Genomic DNA, 12,274 nt, shown 5'->3' on the forward strand with positions numbered 1-12,274 from the left:
TTAATTCAGATTTTGAATCAAATAACTTTGTCTCATCAAAAGATTCTCTTAAAGTAAAAATAATTTTCTCATCTCATGACATACAGATAATTTCAAGAAATAATATTCTTATAAATTTTAAATACCATGATGATTTAGGTGGAGAGATAAACATTCAAGAAAAATAAGTCAAAATTTCAATGCTTTTAAGATAAGAGATTTTTACTTTAATCAACTTATATTTATTAAATATCAACCGTTATATTGTGTGAAAGGCTTTTTAGGAATTTTTCTTTGATAAGAGGGTTTGTAAATTTTTTTTATTTCTTATTTAATTTTATTTTATTTATTATAATTATTTATAAATAAAGTATTAATATTTTAAAATAAATTATTAATAAATAAAATAATTTTGTACTATAATATATTATTAATTATAAATATAAAATATTATTTATATAAATTTTAAATATAATTTATATATTTAAACATAATATTTATATATATAATTTATTATAAATTTTAATTATATATAATAAACATAAATAAATATGTATTGCATAAATCAAAATACTAATAACACAATTTCATTTTACTTTATAGGTTTCACTCACTATAACATACAATGTCCTCACCCTTTCTTATAAATATTAAGATGTGTTTGTAGGAGTTATTTTTGGATCAATAATATTTTTTTCAAAAATCTATAATCAAATAAAGAAACTCACAAGTACATCATGATATTTCATATGATATACATGATATGCTTATTTTTATTTTTTTCTTAATCTTTTTCTTTTTGATGACGATCATTTAAATCTAGTGTGTTGTATAGTTACATGGCTACATAGATAAAATATTTTTTTTTCTATTTAGTAAAGCACATTATCACAACTTATTACTAATATGTTGTGTAAGATTAGAGTCGGTTTAAATCTAGTCTAAATTTAGTTGTTTTTTCAAATCACGTCCAAATTGACCGAGAGTGAAAGCAAACACATACTAAATCTAGTGTGTTGTATAATTACATAGATAAAATATGTTTTTCTATTTAGTTAAGCACATTATCACAACTTATTACAAGTAATATGTTGTGTCAGATTAGAGTAAATCTATGAATCAAGTCAATAAAATATTTGTTTTGAACCTTTTAAAAAAAATATTTTATATTAACATTTATATAATTTTTTTTCAAAGCTTATAATTTAAAAGTCATTTTTTTTTTTGTATTCTTAAAAACTTACTCTAAAAAGTGCATCTTTTAAAAAAATAAAAATATAATTATTTTTTAAAGTTCATAACTAAAATATTTTTATTTTTTAATTAAAAGATTATTATTAATTTTTAAAAAATCTTACTTTAAAATTTATTTTAAGTTTAACCATGTGTTACACGGAGTCAATGTCGGATATGGTGATCAAAGATAACTTATAATACTGGGTGGATGGTTAAGATCGGTGGGAAATTTGCATTCACCAAGTCTGAATTTGGTGACCAGAAAATTAGCGCCTATCTAGATTATCGACAAAGGCTTGATATAAGTTATAAAAAAAAAAAAATGCCTATGTTGGCCAAGGTATTTCTTTATTATAATATTAACTTGTCAATTTGTTTTAGAACGTAGTAATTTCTCAAAATTCTCTGCCTTATTTCTCCTCCATAAGAAAATATAATAAAATTAATTCATTAAAATTACAATACAAATACCATTATAAAATATTAAACTTAAATTTAATTTAATATATTATAAATACAAAAGGCATTAATTTTATTTTACGTAATATTGTAGTTTAATTTTCTTGACCATCAATTTTTATATCTAAATGAAAATTTAAAATATTTAAAATTAAGCTAATAATATTTCACGAAAAGTATTGTTAAATCTAAATACAAGTGCAAATATAATTCTTGGGGGATTCCGTGTTAAATATATACTTTGTGCTTCAAGAGGTAGCAGTAACAAATAACATATTGTTAATGATGGTTTACCCACAATGTTTAATTTATAAAGGAGAAAAATCACAAGCTCTATTGATGAATCTTGCTAATGTTGACCCTTTAGCTGTGAAAAGCCAGAAACTGTTTCCCATCTTGTCTTGTGATTGGTCTTGGGGTGGATGAAATTACGATTCACTTCGACTTTATCTATTGTTATTTTAATAACATAAAACATAATTTTATTTAAACATGAAAATGTTAAAATCTGGAACTTAAATAACTCTACTTTGTTTTTGTTTTTGTTTTTTTTCTAGGCCACATAATATATTTTCGTAAAGACAGGCTATCCAAATTGAGTACGATTGATATGAGAGACAAATGTTTTTCTTCGAAATTATGAGTTAAATTAAAAACTAATTTTATGCATCATGCACTCAGTAGGCTACACATCATCTTCAGACAGAACACGGGACAATATTTTTATTTTAATATGGAACATAATTTATTTTAAACGATATAAAGTATTAAAAAAATTGTAATCAACTCGGTCCCTGGATTGGACCTTTGAGTTCACAACTTTTCTCTTCCCTTTGAGAGCTTACCCTCATCCAGTGTATATCTCAGACACTATTTTCTCTGCAGTAAGCCTCTTGATCTATGATGGAGAAGATCCAGCACAGTCATGTGGAAGTGAATGGACTGAAGCTGCATGTGGCAGAGATTGGAAGTGGTCAATCCTTGAAGACCCTATATTGGAATACTTAGTAAGTGGTCATATGCATCAAATTCAGGTTATATAATGATCAATTTGTTGGTGCAGGCTCCAAGGCAGTGGTGTTCTTGCATGGATTCCCAGAGATCTGGTACACATGGAGGCACCAAATGATTGCTGTGGCAAACGCTGGTTATAGGGCTATTGCCTTTGATTTCAGAGGCTATGGACTCTCTCAGCATCCACTTGAGCCAGAAAAGGAAACCATGTTTGACCTGGTTCCTGAAATTGAGGGTCTTTTGGATGCTTTAAACATCACCAAGGTAAGGAAGAAGCTAGATATGTTGCATTACATATGTCTTGTGTGGAAGTGAATTAAACCATTTTCAAGTATACGGCTAAAAAAATTATTTCCAAGTTGTGAACTTCGGTTCAGATATTCATTATGCAGCCCTAAGCTCAAAAGGGAAGTAATACAAAAACAAAACCCAAAACCAGAACTAGGGGATGGTTTATTTTGGCTTGTTGAAATTAGTGTTTTAACTAGTTTTAAATGAGTAAGGATAGGGATGAAAAACCCTTGACTGAGTAGATTTCTATGGTTTATACTTTATATTATCAGGCTTTCCTTGTTGGCAAGGATTTTGGTGCAATCCCAGGATATCTTGCAGCTGCTGTGCGCCCAGAAAGAGTAGCTGCCATCATAACTTTGGGCGTTCCTTTCTTGCTTCCTGGTCCCTCTGCTGTCCAAAACCACCTTCTTCCCAAAGGCTTCTATATTACTAGGTGGCAGGTACAATTTCCAGATGATAACACTCATAATTTCTATATTTTTTTTAGTAGTGGTCATTATTGACTAATTAAATTTTTCAGGAGCCTGGGAGGGCAGAAGCTGATTTTGGACGCTTTCCTGTGAAATCAGTGATAAGAAACATATACACTCTCTTCTCTAAAAGTAAGGTGCCAATAGCACCTGATGATAAAGAAATCATGGATTTGTTTGACCCTTCTACTCCCTTACCTCCATGGTTCTCTGAGGAAGATCTTGCAACCTATGCTTCGTTATATGAAAAATCTGGATTCAGATACGCATTACAGGTTCCTTACAGGTAAACACAACAGATTTCTATGTAATTAATTATAAAGTGGTGTGTAAATGTTTATCACAAGCATATCATTATTTCTATACCTATTATATAAATAATTCTTTTTATTCTCCACTTTAATAAATCATTATATTCTGCATTTGTTAAGAAAAAATAAATAAAATAACCGCTCTAAATAACCATCTATAATTTACCTATTCAATTTATCTCCTTTTATTTTATTTATAATTTATAATTTTTAAAATTGAAGAGACGTAAGTGCATCTTTTTCCGACTAGTGGCTATCCATGTTATTGGGGGACAGACTTCATTAACATTGCATATCGAATATTTATGCAGGAGTCTGAATGTGGAAACTGGCTTAAGTGACGTGAAGGTTACGATTCCAGCACTTTTGATAATGGGTGAGGAAGATTACGTGTTTAAGTTTCCAGGCATGGAAGACTATATCCGAAGTGGGGCAGTGAAAAACTTTGTGCCGGGGTTGGAAATCATATACATTCCAGAAGGAAGCCATTTTGTGCATGAACAAAATCCAGAGAAGGTGAATCAACTCATCATCGAGTTCCTCGACAAACAAAGTATCTGACTCTGTTTTACTGCTAAAAGCATGTTTCGTTTATGGTTTGTGTCATTTCAATAAACGTTGTAATTTCCACCCTCCACCTCTACACCTTCCAGTTCATGAAAGAGGGTGCATGTTGTATTCAAGTCTGGAACGTTCATAACAAATAAAATCTGAAACTTTGTTCAGAGTTTGATGGCGACAACACAAACAATATATGAAAAACGCTAGCTGGTGGTATAAATAGAAAACCAAAAAAAAAAAAAGGAAAAAAAAAAAGAAGAAAAAGAAGCTACAAGTCCTGTTAATAATAAAGCAAAACCGTAAGTTAAATAATAAAAATAAACTAAAATCAACTCATCTCACCAAATTATTATTATTTTTTGCTACGTATTACGGGAGGTTAAGATACACAGTTAATTTTAACAGTTCAGAGAAAGGTGCAAAAACAAAACGGTTCAGACAATAATTCGATCCATGTTATTCGAGGCTGTAGCATATCTCTTTTACACACTTTTTTTTTTCTCTTACACAGAGTAGAAAACAAAAATTAATTCAGCTAGTTGTGAATAGAATGTGGTCTCCCATTGGCCGACCATATTGGCCAATCCAAGGCACGTCAATAAAATACCGATCTAACATGCTCTTCGCACCTTAGTGCTCGAGCATGGAGGGCTATGTACCGTGGTGGTCTCCCATTGGCCGACCATATTGGCCGATCCAAGGCACGTCAGTAAAATACCGATCTAACATGCTCTTTGCACCTTAGTGCTCGAGCATGGAGGGCTATGTACCGTGGTGGTCACCCATTGGCCGACCATATTGGCCGATCAGAGGCAGGTCGGTAAAATGCCGATCACACAAGAGGGACCCAAATATGGGGAGATTAACTGGCTCACTCGGACAATCAATAAGATCCCACGATCCGTGGGAACAGTAATAAATACCGGGAGTTACGAGTCCATAATGGGACGTGATTTATGGGATCATAAGTGCGATTCATGTCTATAACGTCACACCGTGATATATAGCAATGATTAGGTCTAAGGCGGCAGGTTACTCTCATCGAATGTTCTAGGTCAAGACTGCTGTCAAGTTCTTTTAGCTCGGTATCGCTAAGGGTTCTTCGACGGCGATCTCCAATACCGAAACATTTTGGCGCCCACCGTGGGGCAGGTAAAACTGCATCCCACACCTTTGTTGTTGGACGGGAGCAGAAAGTCTCAATACGAGGAGTGAGAGAAGTCGTAGGAAGTAGGAACACACTACACGCAACAACATATCCAGATTCACTCATTCATTCATCATCGCCAACTATCTCCATAATCCACGCTTACTGGTCAATACCATGTGTCAATATGATACACCTTTTCTTCTTCTGACTATTCATTGACGCTGCACCACCACTTTCATCTTTGGTTTGGTAAGATCAAAAAAGAAAAATCCCACCTTTTGCTTGTGTTCTTGAGAAAGTCACTGTTTTGTTAATACCCATGTGCTATATTCATATTATACCCGACATCACATGTTCAAAAATTGATTTGGAAGCCCTGTTAGATCTCGGGGTGATTCACGTTGTGTCACGAGATTTTTTGAGGTTTTGATGACCATGTGGTAAATTCCACCCCCTTTGTGTTCGGTGTTGACTTTATTTGCATCCAAAATTGGATCTTACAACGGGGTGGTTGGTTGCCATAGAAGATTTGATTTGATTTGATTTTATGTTATTTTGTTTTGTTGGTTTTAATTTGTAAGGAAGATGCAATCAAGGGGTGTGCCCCTTGAAGAGAGAACGAGAGGTGGCGGGCGGAGAGATTTTCAAACCCAAACACTGGCCATCCGATAAGGCCGCAACAAAGAAACTGATTCACAAAGAAAAAAAAAAGCCAAGTGGTTTCACGAGAAAGTTGCGCAACAGAACCCATCTTCACGTGACCTCACCTCACCTCACCTCACTCTCTTTCTTTGATTCAAAATAACTCACTCTTACTTTTTTCCTTCCAATCGGATCCACCATGAGGGACAAGGACAAAGAAAAAGAGATAGAGAAGAAGAAGTACCCTATCGGCGCCGAGCATTACCTTCTCTACGAGGAGATTGGCCAAGGCGTAAGCGCTTCTGTGCACCGGGCGCTATGCGTTCCCTTCAACGAGGTCGTCGCCATCAAAATCCTCGACTTCGAACGTGACAATCGCGATCTCAACGTTTCTCGTGAGACCCAGACCATGATCCTCGTCGATCACCCTAACGTCCTCAAATCGCACTGCTCCTTCGTCGTCGAGCACAATCTTTGGGTGGTTATGCCGTTCATGGCCGGCAGTTCATGCCTCCACATATTGAAAGCCGCGCATCCCGATGGTTTTGAAGAGGTTGTCATTGCAACCATTCTCAAAGAGGTATTGAAGGGTTTGGAGTATCTTCACCATCACGGACACATCCACTGTGATGTCAAAGCCGGTAACATTCTCATTGATTCGCGCGGCACTGTTAAACTCGGCGATTTCGGTGTTTCTGCCTGCCTATTAGATTCCAGCGACCTTGGTGCGAAAAGCACTTTAAGGTCGGCACGAACCTTGGTGCGAAGAGCACTTTAAGGTCGACATTTGAGTGACCCAAACCTTGGTGTGAAGAGCACTTTAAGGTCGGCATTTCGATGATCAATCCCTTGGTGTGAAGAGCACTTTAAGGTCGACATTTGAATGACCCAAACCTTGGTGTGAAGAGCACTTTAAGGTCGGCATTTCGACGATCAATCCCTTGGTGTGAAGAGCACTTTAAGGTCGACATTTGAATAACCCAAACCTTGGTGTGAAGAGCACTTTAAGGTCGGCATTTCAACGATCAATCCCTTGGTGTGAAGAACACTTTAAGGTCGACATTTGAACGACCCGAACCTTGGTGTGAAGAGCACTTTAAGGTCGGCATTTCAATGACCCAAACCTTGGTGTGAAGAGCGCTTTAAGGTCGGCATTTCGACGATCAATCCCTTGGTGTGAAGAGCACTTTAAGGTCGGCATTCCAACGAACAATCCCTTGGTGTGAAGAGCACTTTAAGGTCGACATTTGAACGACCCGAACCTTGGTGTGAAGAGCACTTTAAAGTCGGCATTTCAATGACCCAAACCTTGGTGTGAAGAGCACTTTAAGGTCGGCATTTCGACGATCAATCCCTTGGTGTGAAGAGCACTGTAAGGTCGACATTTGAATGACCCAAACTTTGGCGTGAAGAGCGCTTTAAGGTCGGCACAGTCTACACCTTGGCGTGAAGAGCGCTTTAAGGTAGACACGTTCAACAATCTACACCTTGGCGTGAAGAGCGCTTTAAGGTCGGCACAGTCTACACCTTGGCGTGAAGAGCGCTTTAAGGTAGACACGTTCAACAATCTACACCTTGGCGTGAAGAGCGCTTTAAGGTCGGCACAGTCTACACCTTGGCGTGAAGAGCGCTTTAAGGTAGACACGTTCAACAATCTACACCTTGGCGTGAAGAGCGCTTTAAGGTCGGCACAATCTACACCTTGGCGTGAAGAGCGCTTTAAGGTAGACACGTTCAACAATCTACACCTTGGCGTGAAGAGCGCTTTAAGGTCGGCACAGTCTACACCTTGGCGTGAAGAACGCTTTAAGGTAGACACGTTCAACAATCTACACCTTGGCGTGAAGAGCGCTTTAAGGTAGACACGTTCAACAATCTACACCTTGGCGTGAAGAGCGCTTTAAGATCGGCACAGTCTACACCTTGGCGTGAGGAGCGCTTTAAGGTCGGCACAATCCATACTTCGGCGAAAAAAAACCCTTCAAGGTCAGCATTTTAACGACCCATACATTGGCCACGACGTCGCATTAACGGCAGATTTTAACAACCTGTACATTGGCGAAAAAACGCCTTTCAAGGTCGACAATTTAACGATCTACGTCTCTTGGCGTCAAAGCATCTTAAGATCAAAATTTTTCAACAATCTACACCTTGGCGTGAAGAGCGCTTTAAGGTCGACATTCTTAATAATCTACACCTTGGCGTGAAAAGCGCTTTAAGATCGGCATTTTAACGATCTATACCTTGGCGTGAAAAGCGTTTTAAGGTCGGAATTTTATTTTTTACAATCTAGACCTTGGCGTAACAAACGCTTTAAGGTCAGAAATTTAGACGATCTACACCTTGGCGTGAAGAGCGCTTTAAGGTCAGAAATTTAGACGATCTACACCTTAGTGCTCGAGCATGGAGGGCTATGTACCGTGGTGGTCTCCCATTGGCCGACCATATTGGCCGATCAGAAGCAGGTCGGTAAAATGCCGATCACACAAGAGGGACCCAAATATGGGGAGATTAACTGGCTCACTCGGACAATCAATAAGATCCCACAATCCGTGGGAACAGTAATAAATACCGGGAGTTACGAGTCCATAATGGGACGTGATTTATGGGATCATAAGTGCAATTCATGTCTATAACGTCACACCGTGATATATAGCAATGATTGGGTCTAAGGCGGCATGTTACTCTCATCGAATGTTCTAGGTCAAGACTGCTGTCAAGTTCTTTTAGCTCGGTATCGCTAAGGGTTCTTCGGCGGCGGTCTCCAATACCGGAACAGAATGTATAAGCGATATAAAGTCCAGTTTAATACTGTATTCGATTTGCATGAATAAAATAAAAAAAAAAACACATGGAGTCCAAACCATAATTACTCATTAGTTTTAGGGTGAGGCTGAATTTTGACAGTGAGCTAGCAGAACCTTAGGAGTAGCAAAAAAAAAAGAATAATAATTCCAAACAATGGTCATTAGGCATTCTAGGCTAATGAGTTTCTTATTTTCCATATTACAGTGCATTGAGCAAAAAAAAATGGCAAGTAACTAAAGAAGAAGGAAATTAGTAAAGTGAAAGTGAGTTACAAAGTAAAAAACGTAAATGAAAAAGAAGAGAGTTCAAAGAAAGAGAAGAATTTGATGATTGATTGTGCGGAGAAGAGAGAGACCACATACGAGAACGAGTGAATAGACGGCACAATCGATGAAGACAGCATCGGCCACGCTGCGCAGCAGGAGACAGAGTTCCAAGGTCTTGGCGAGTTGCCCTAAACCCTCTCCAGAAGAGCCCCTGTTTTGGGCAGAAAAGAGGTAGGCAATGAGAAGCGTTAGATTAGTGAGGAGAAGCAAGTAGAGCGGTCGAAAGCTTATTGGGATCCCAAAGCTGTAAGATGCGAGCACTAGAAGGGCCACCAGAACCGAACAACAAAGACGCCTACCCCTGGAGGCGTAGATGGCACCACTTATGTCGCTTGGGGTTATCAAACGTTGGCTCCGAGGTTGTGGTTGTAATCGGACAGCTTCAGGTTGGGGTTCCGGTTCAGGTTGGGGAGTAGGGGCGGTTGAGATCTCGGGCTGAGGGGGTGGTTGGGGGTGGTGGACTGCAAGCAAAGCAAAGAGGGGAAATTAGAATAGTTGAAAAGGAGAAGTAAGAGAGTGATGGAAAAGAGAAGATACCAGAAGTGGTGTTTGGATCGGGGAGTGTTTGGATACGACCCGTGATGAAAGCCAGACGGTCGGATCCTTCTTGGAGGATTCTTCTTCGTCTTCGAGCGTCTCTGCTCTTCTCTTCTGCCATTATTCTTCTCAACTCTCTTTCCTCTCCGGCTCAAATCTAAACTATTCCTTACCCCCAAATTTAACCATCTTAAATATCTTTTTAATTCATACAAAAATCACACTTTTTATTTTATATTTTTATAACAAAATATTTTTCATTCTTTAAAAATTTATAAATAAGTTGCTAAAAAATGTTAATAATATTTTTAGTCCTTATCAAATAAGTAAATTTTCATTTTAATTTCTAGAATTTTTTCTCTCTAAAATTTAGGAGTGTTATATTCTAATGTAGTATTTCTAGTAGTTGCAGATAAGATTGTTTTTTTTGGTTCCGTCCCTGGAGTGATTAATCTCAAATATCCACCTCAAAGATTCACTGCTAATAATAGGCGTTACTAATCTCCTCGCTACGTTGGAGCACCACATAAGGCAGGATTCGAACTCCTTGCTTAAGCGTGAATTAACCCCTACTGTTAAACCACACGCTTGGGGTTAGTCGTAGATAACATTTGAATGATCATTTAATCTATTAATAAAGAATTAAGTAGTTAAAAAAAATGATTATATTAAAATATTCTAAATTTTAGAGGATGGAAAATAAAAAAATTAAAAAACCTAAATTAAAACTTACTTATATAAGAAGGACTAAAATTATATTTAAATAATTTTTATTTTATATATTTAAAAAATTATGCCATATAAAATTATTTTATTTTATTTTCCTCTTGATAAGAAATTTTATCAACCGCTTCTTTTAATTCCTTAAATAAGGAAAACTAATTTAGTTAAGAGTAAACCATTACCCTCTTTTCTAAATAGTTGTTAAATTATTAAAATTATATAAATAATTTTTGAACTGTTAGAAATTATGTTATATTGTCCTTCAACTTTTTCAAGAAATTTAAATTAATTTCTCTGTACTAGTAAAATAAACCAAGAGAATAAATTGATGCATAATCAATATTTTATAGACTATATAATTTTATTGGTTTAAAGATTATTTAGGAGAGAAAAATGATACTTAAACAACTGAATTATAGTTTATTTATTATTAATATCGAGTACCTAACATATCCTGGTGATTGTTCCTTTTATTTTTTATAAAAATAATCTATTTGCTTAAAAACAATTATCATTTCAAAAACGTTGAATACATATATCTATAAAAATTAATAGTAGATGAATTCCATTGTTTTGAAGAAAAATTGCTTGCACCTTAACATTACTTTTTTTTTTAATTTTATACTTTTTGCTGAATTTTTAGCTTAATAGTTAATACATAATTTTATTTCTCAGTTTTTATATTTATTCTCATAAAAGGATACTACCTTAATTATCATGTTTTGGTACTTTTATCAATTATTTTTTTTCATTTAAATATGATTGTCGACTCTTATTTAAATATTACAGCAGTCGAAAACATTTTTTTTATGTTTTTTTTTTTGTTGTTTGTTATTTAATAATATTTTTTTTACCCATTTCACGATAAATGTCGTATTAAAAAATAAATTTCAAAATAAGTAGCATGTTAATTTTTTAATATAATATTAATTAATTATTTGTTATTTGTATTTTTAATTAAGTAACTATTAATTTGTATTATTTTTAAAAAATTGCAAGATTAATTTTATAAAAAATATTGTTTAATCTATGTATTAATATTTTTTAAAATATATAATAACTTAAAACAAGACTTCGAAGAAATATCACATTTTAATAATTGCGTTTGTCTTCGGTAAAAAAAAAATAAAAAATAAAAATAGTTACGCTTGTCTGCCACATGTTAACCATCACGGATTAAGATCCTCTGCGAAACTGCATGCATCCTAGCCCTCGAAATGGTATATATGTTTTAATAAAAAATTACAAATAAATATGTGCTGTTTAATAAGAAGCTTTGGATCAAAACTGCACAAGGCGCAAGTTCATTTTTGAACTCTGGTGGATCTTTATCCTAACCATCACATATTTAATTACTTGCTTAATGAAACAAATATATATAAGGATGTTGTTTATTTAGCTTTACTTTATGTAAGGATGCTGTTTGATATTTGGAGGCGTCAAGAATCTTTTGCCTATTTGAGCTTCACATATCATTGTAATTTGCAACCCATGGCCAAGTCTTTATACAAAGCACACAATCCTGAAACCCATCCCAATTTCTCGAATATGAATCCTTTCAAAAGTAACTGCACCTGGTGCACTGTTTAGATCCACCGCTTTTCTCACTAACAGCACACATTTATATGGTTTTTAATAAAACATGGCTGAAATGCATGCAGTTTGAAAATATACCGCAGAGGATTTTAATCCCAATTTCTCAAGACAAACTCCGTCACCACTACAGCTCCAGGCTCCAGCACAGATCATTGGTCATTGATTTCC

The 12,274-nt window shown here is 35.2% G+C and overlaps 3 protein-coding genes across 3 annotated transcripts; 2 read left to right on the forward strand and 1 right to left on the reverse strand.

Annotated features, from left to right (window-relative positions):
• The first annotated feature begins 2,448 nt into the window (after positions 1-2,448).
• LOC109815246 (epoxide hydrolase 2) lies at positions 2,449-4,488 on the forward strand. Its single transcript, XM_020379902.3, has 5 exons — positions 2,449-2,647; positions 2,738-2,952; positions 3,252-3,422; positions 3,503-3,738; positions 4,075-4,488. Exons 1-5 carry the CDS (start codon positions 2,575-2,577, stop codon positions 4,322-4,324), a joined length of 945 nt encoding a protein of 314 aa, XP_020235491.1. The 5' UTR covers positions 2,449-2,574; the 3' UTR covers positions 4,325-4,488.
• A 1,827-nt stretch (positions 4,489-6,315) lies between these two features.
• Positions 6,316-8,589, forward strand: LOC109813494 (serine/threonine-protein kinase BLUS1). Its single transcript, XM_083061314.1, has 2 exons — positions 6,316-6,841; positions 8,435-8,589. Exons 1-2 carry the CDS (start codon positions 6,316-6,318, stop codon positions 8,587-8,589), a joined length of 681 nt encoding a protein of 226 aa, XP_082917440.1.
• A 456-nt stretch (positions 8,590-9,045) lies between these two features.
• Positions 9,046-9,961, reverse strand: LOC109815256 (uncharacterized). Its single transcript, XM_020379917.3, has 2 exons — positions 9,788-9,961; positions 9,046-9,711 (listed from the first exon to the last, which is right to left on the reverse strand). The coding sequence occupies exons 1-2, from the start codon at positions 9,906-9,908 to the stop codon at positions 9,230-9,232; spliced, it is 603 nt and encodes a 200-aa protein (XP_020235506.2). The 5' UTR covers positions 9,909-9,961; the 3' UTR covers positions 9,046-9,229.
• Positions 9,962-12,274: the final 2,313 nt, after the last annotated feature.

Source organism: Cajanus cajan, chromosome 8 (genome assembly GCF_000230855.2).
Source record: "Cajanus cajan strain Asha chromosome 8, NIPB_CcT2T_4, whole genome shotgun sequence".
NCBI classification, from domain to species: Eukaryota; Viridiplantae; Streptophyta; class Magnoliopsida; order Fabales; family Fabaceae; genus Cajanus; species Cajanus cajan.

Coding starts and splice junctions, on each gene's coding strand:
- LOC109815246 (XM_020379902.3), top strand. CDS start 2,575: ATGATGGAGAAGATCCAGCACAGTCATGTGGAAGTGAATGGACTGAAG. Junction 2,648..2,737: donor TGTGGCAGAGATTGGAAGTG/GTCAATCCTTGA, acceptor TTGTTGGTGCAG/GCTCCAAGGCAGTGGTGTTC. Junction 3,739..4,074: donor GCATTACAGGTTCCTTACAG/GTAAACACAACA, acceptor ATATTTATGCAG/GAGTCTGAATGTGGAAACTG.
- LOC109813494 (XM_083061314.1), top strand. CDS start 6,316: ATGAGGGACAAGGACAAAGAAAAAGAGATAGAGAAGAAGAAGTACCCT. Junction 6,842..8,434: donor ATTAGATTCCAGCGACCTTG/GTGCGAAAAGCA, acceptor AAACGCTTTAAG/GTCAGAAATTTAGACGATCT.
- LOC109815256 (XM_020379917.3), bottom strand. CDS start 9,908: ATGGCAGAAGAGAAGAGCAGAGACGCTCGAAGACGAAGAAGAATCCTC. Junction 9,712..9,787: donor CGATCCAAACACCACTTCTG/GTATCTTCTCTT, acceptor CTTTGCTTGCAG/TCCACCACCCCCAACCACCC.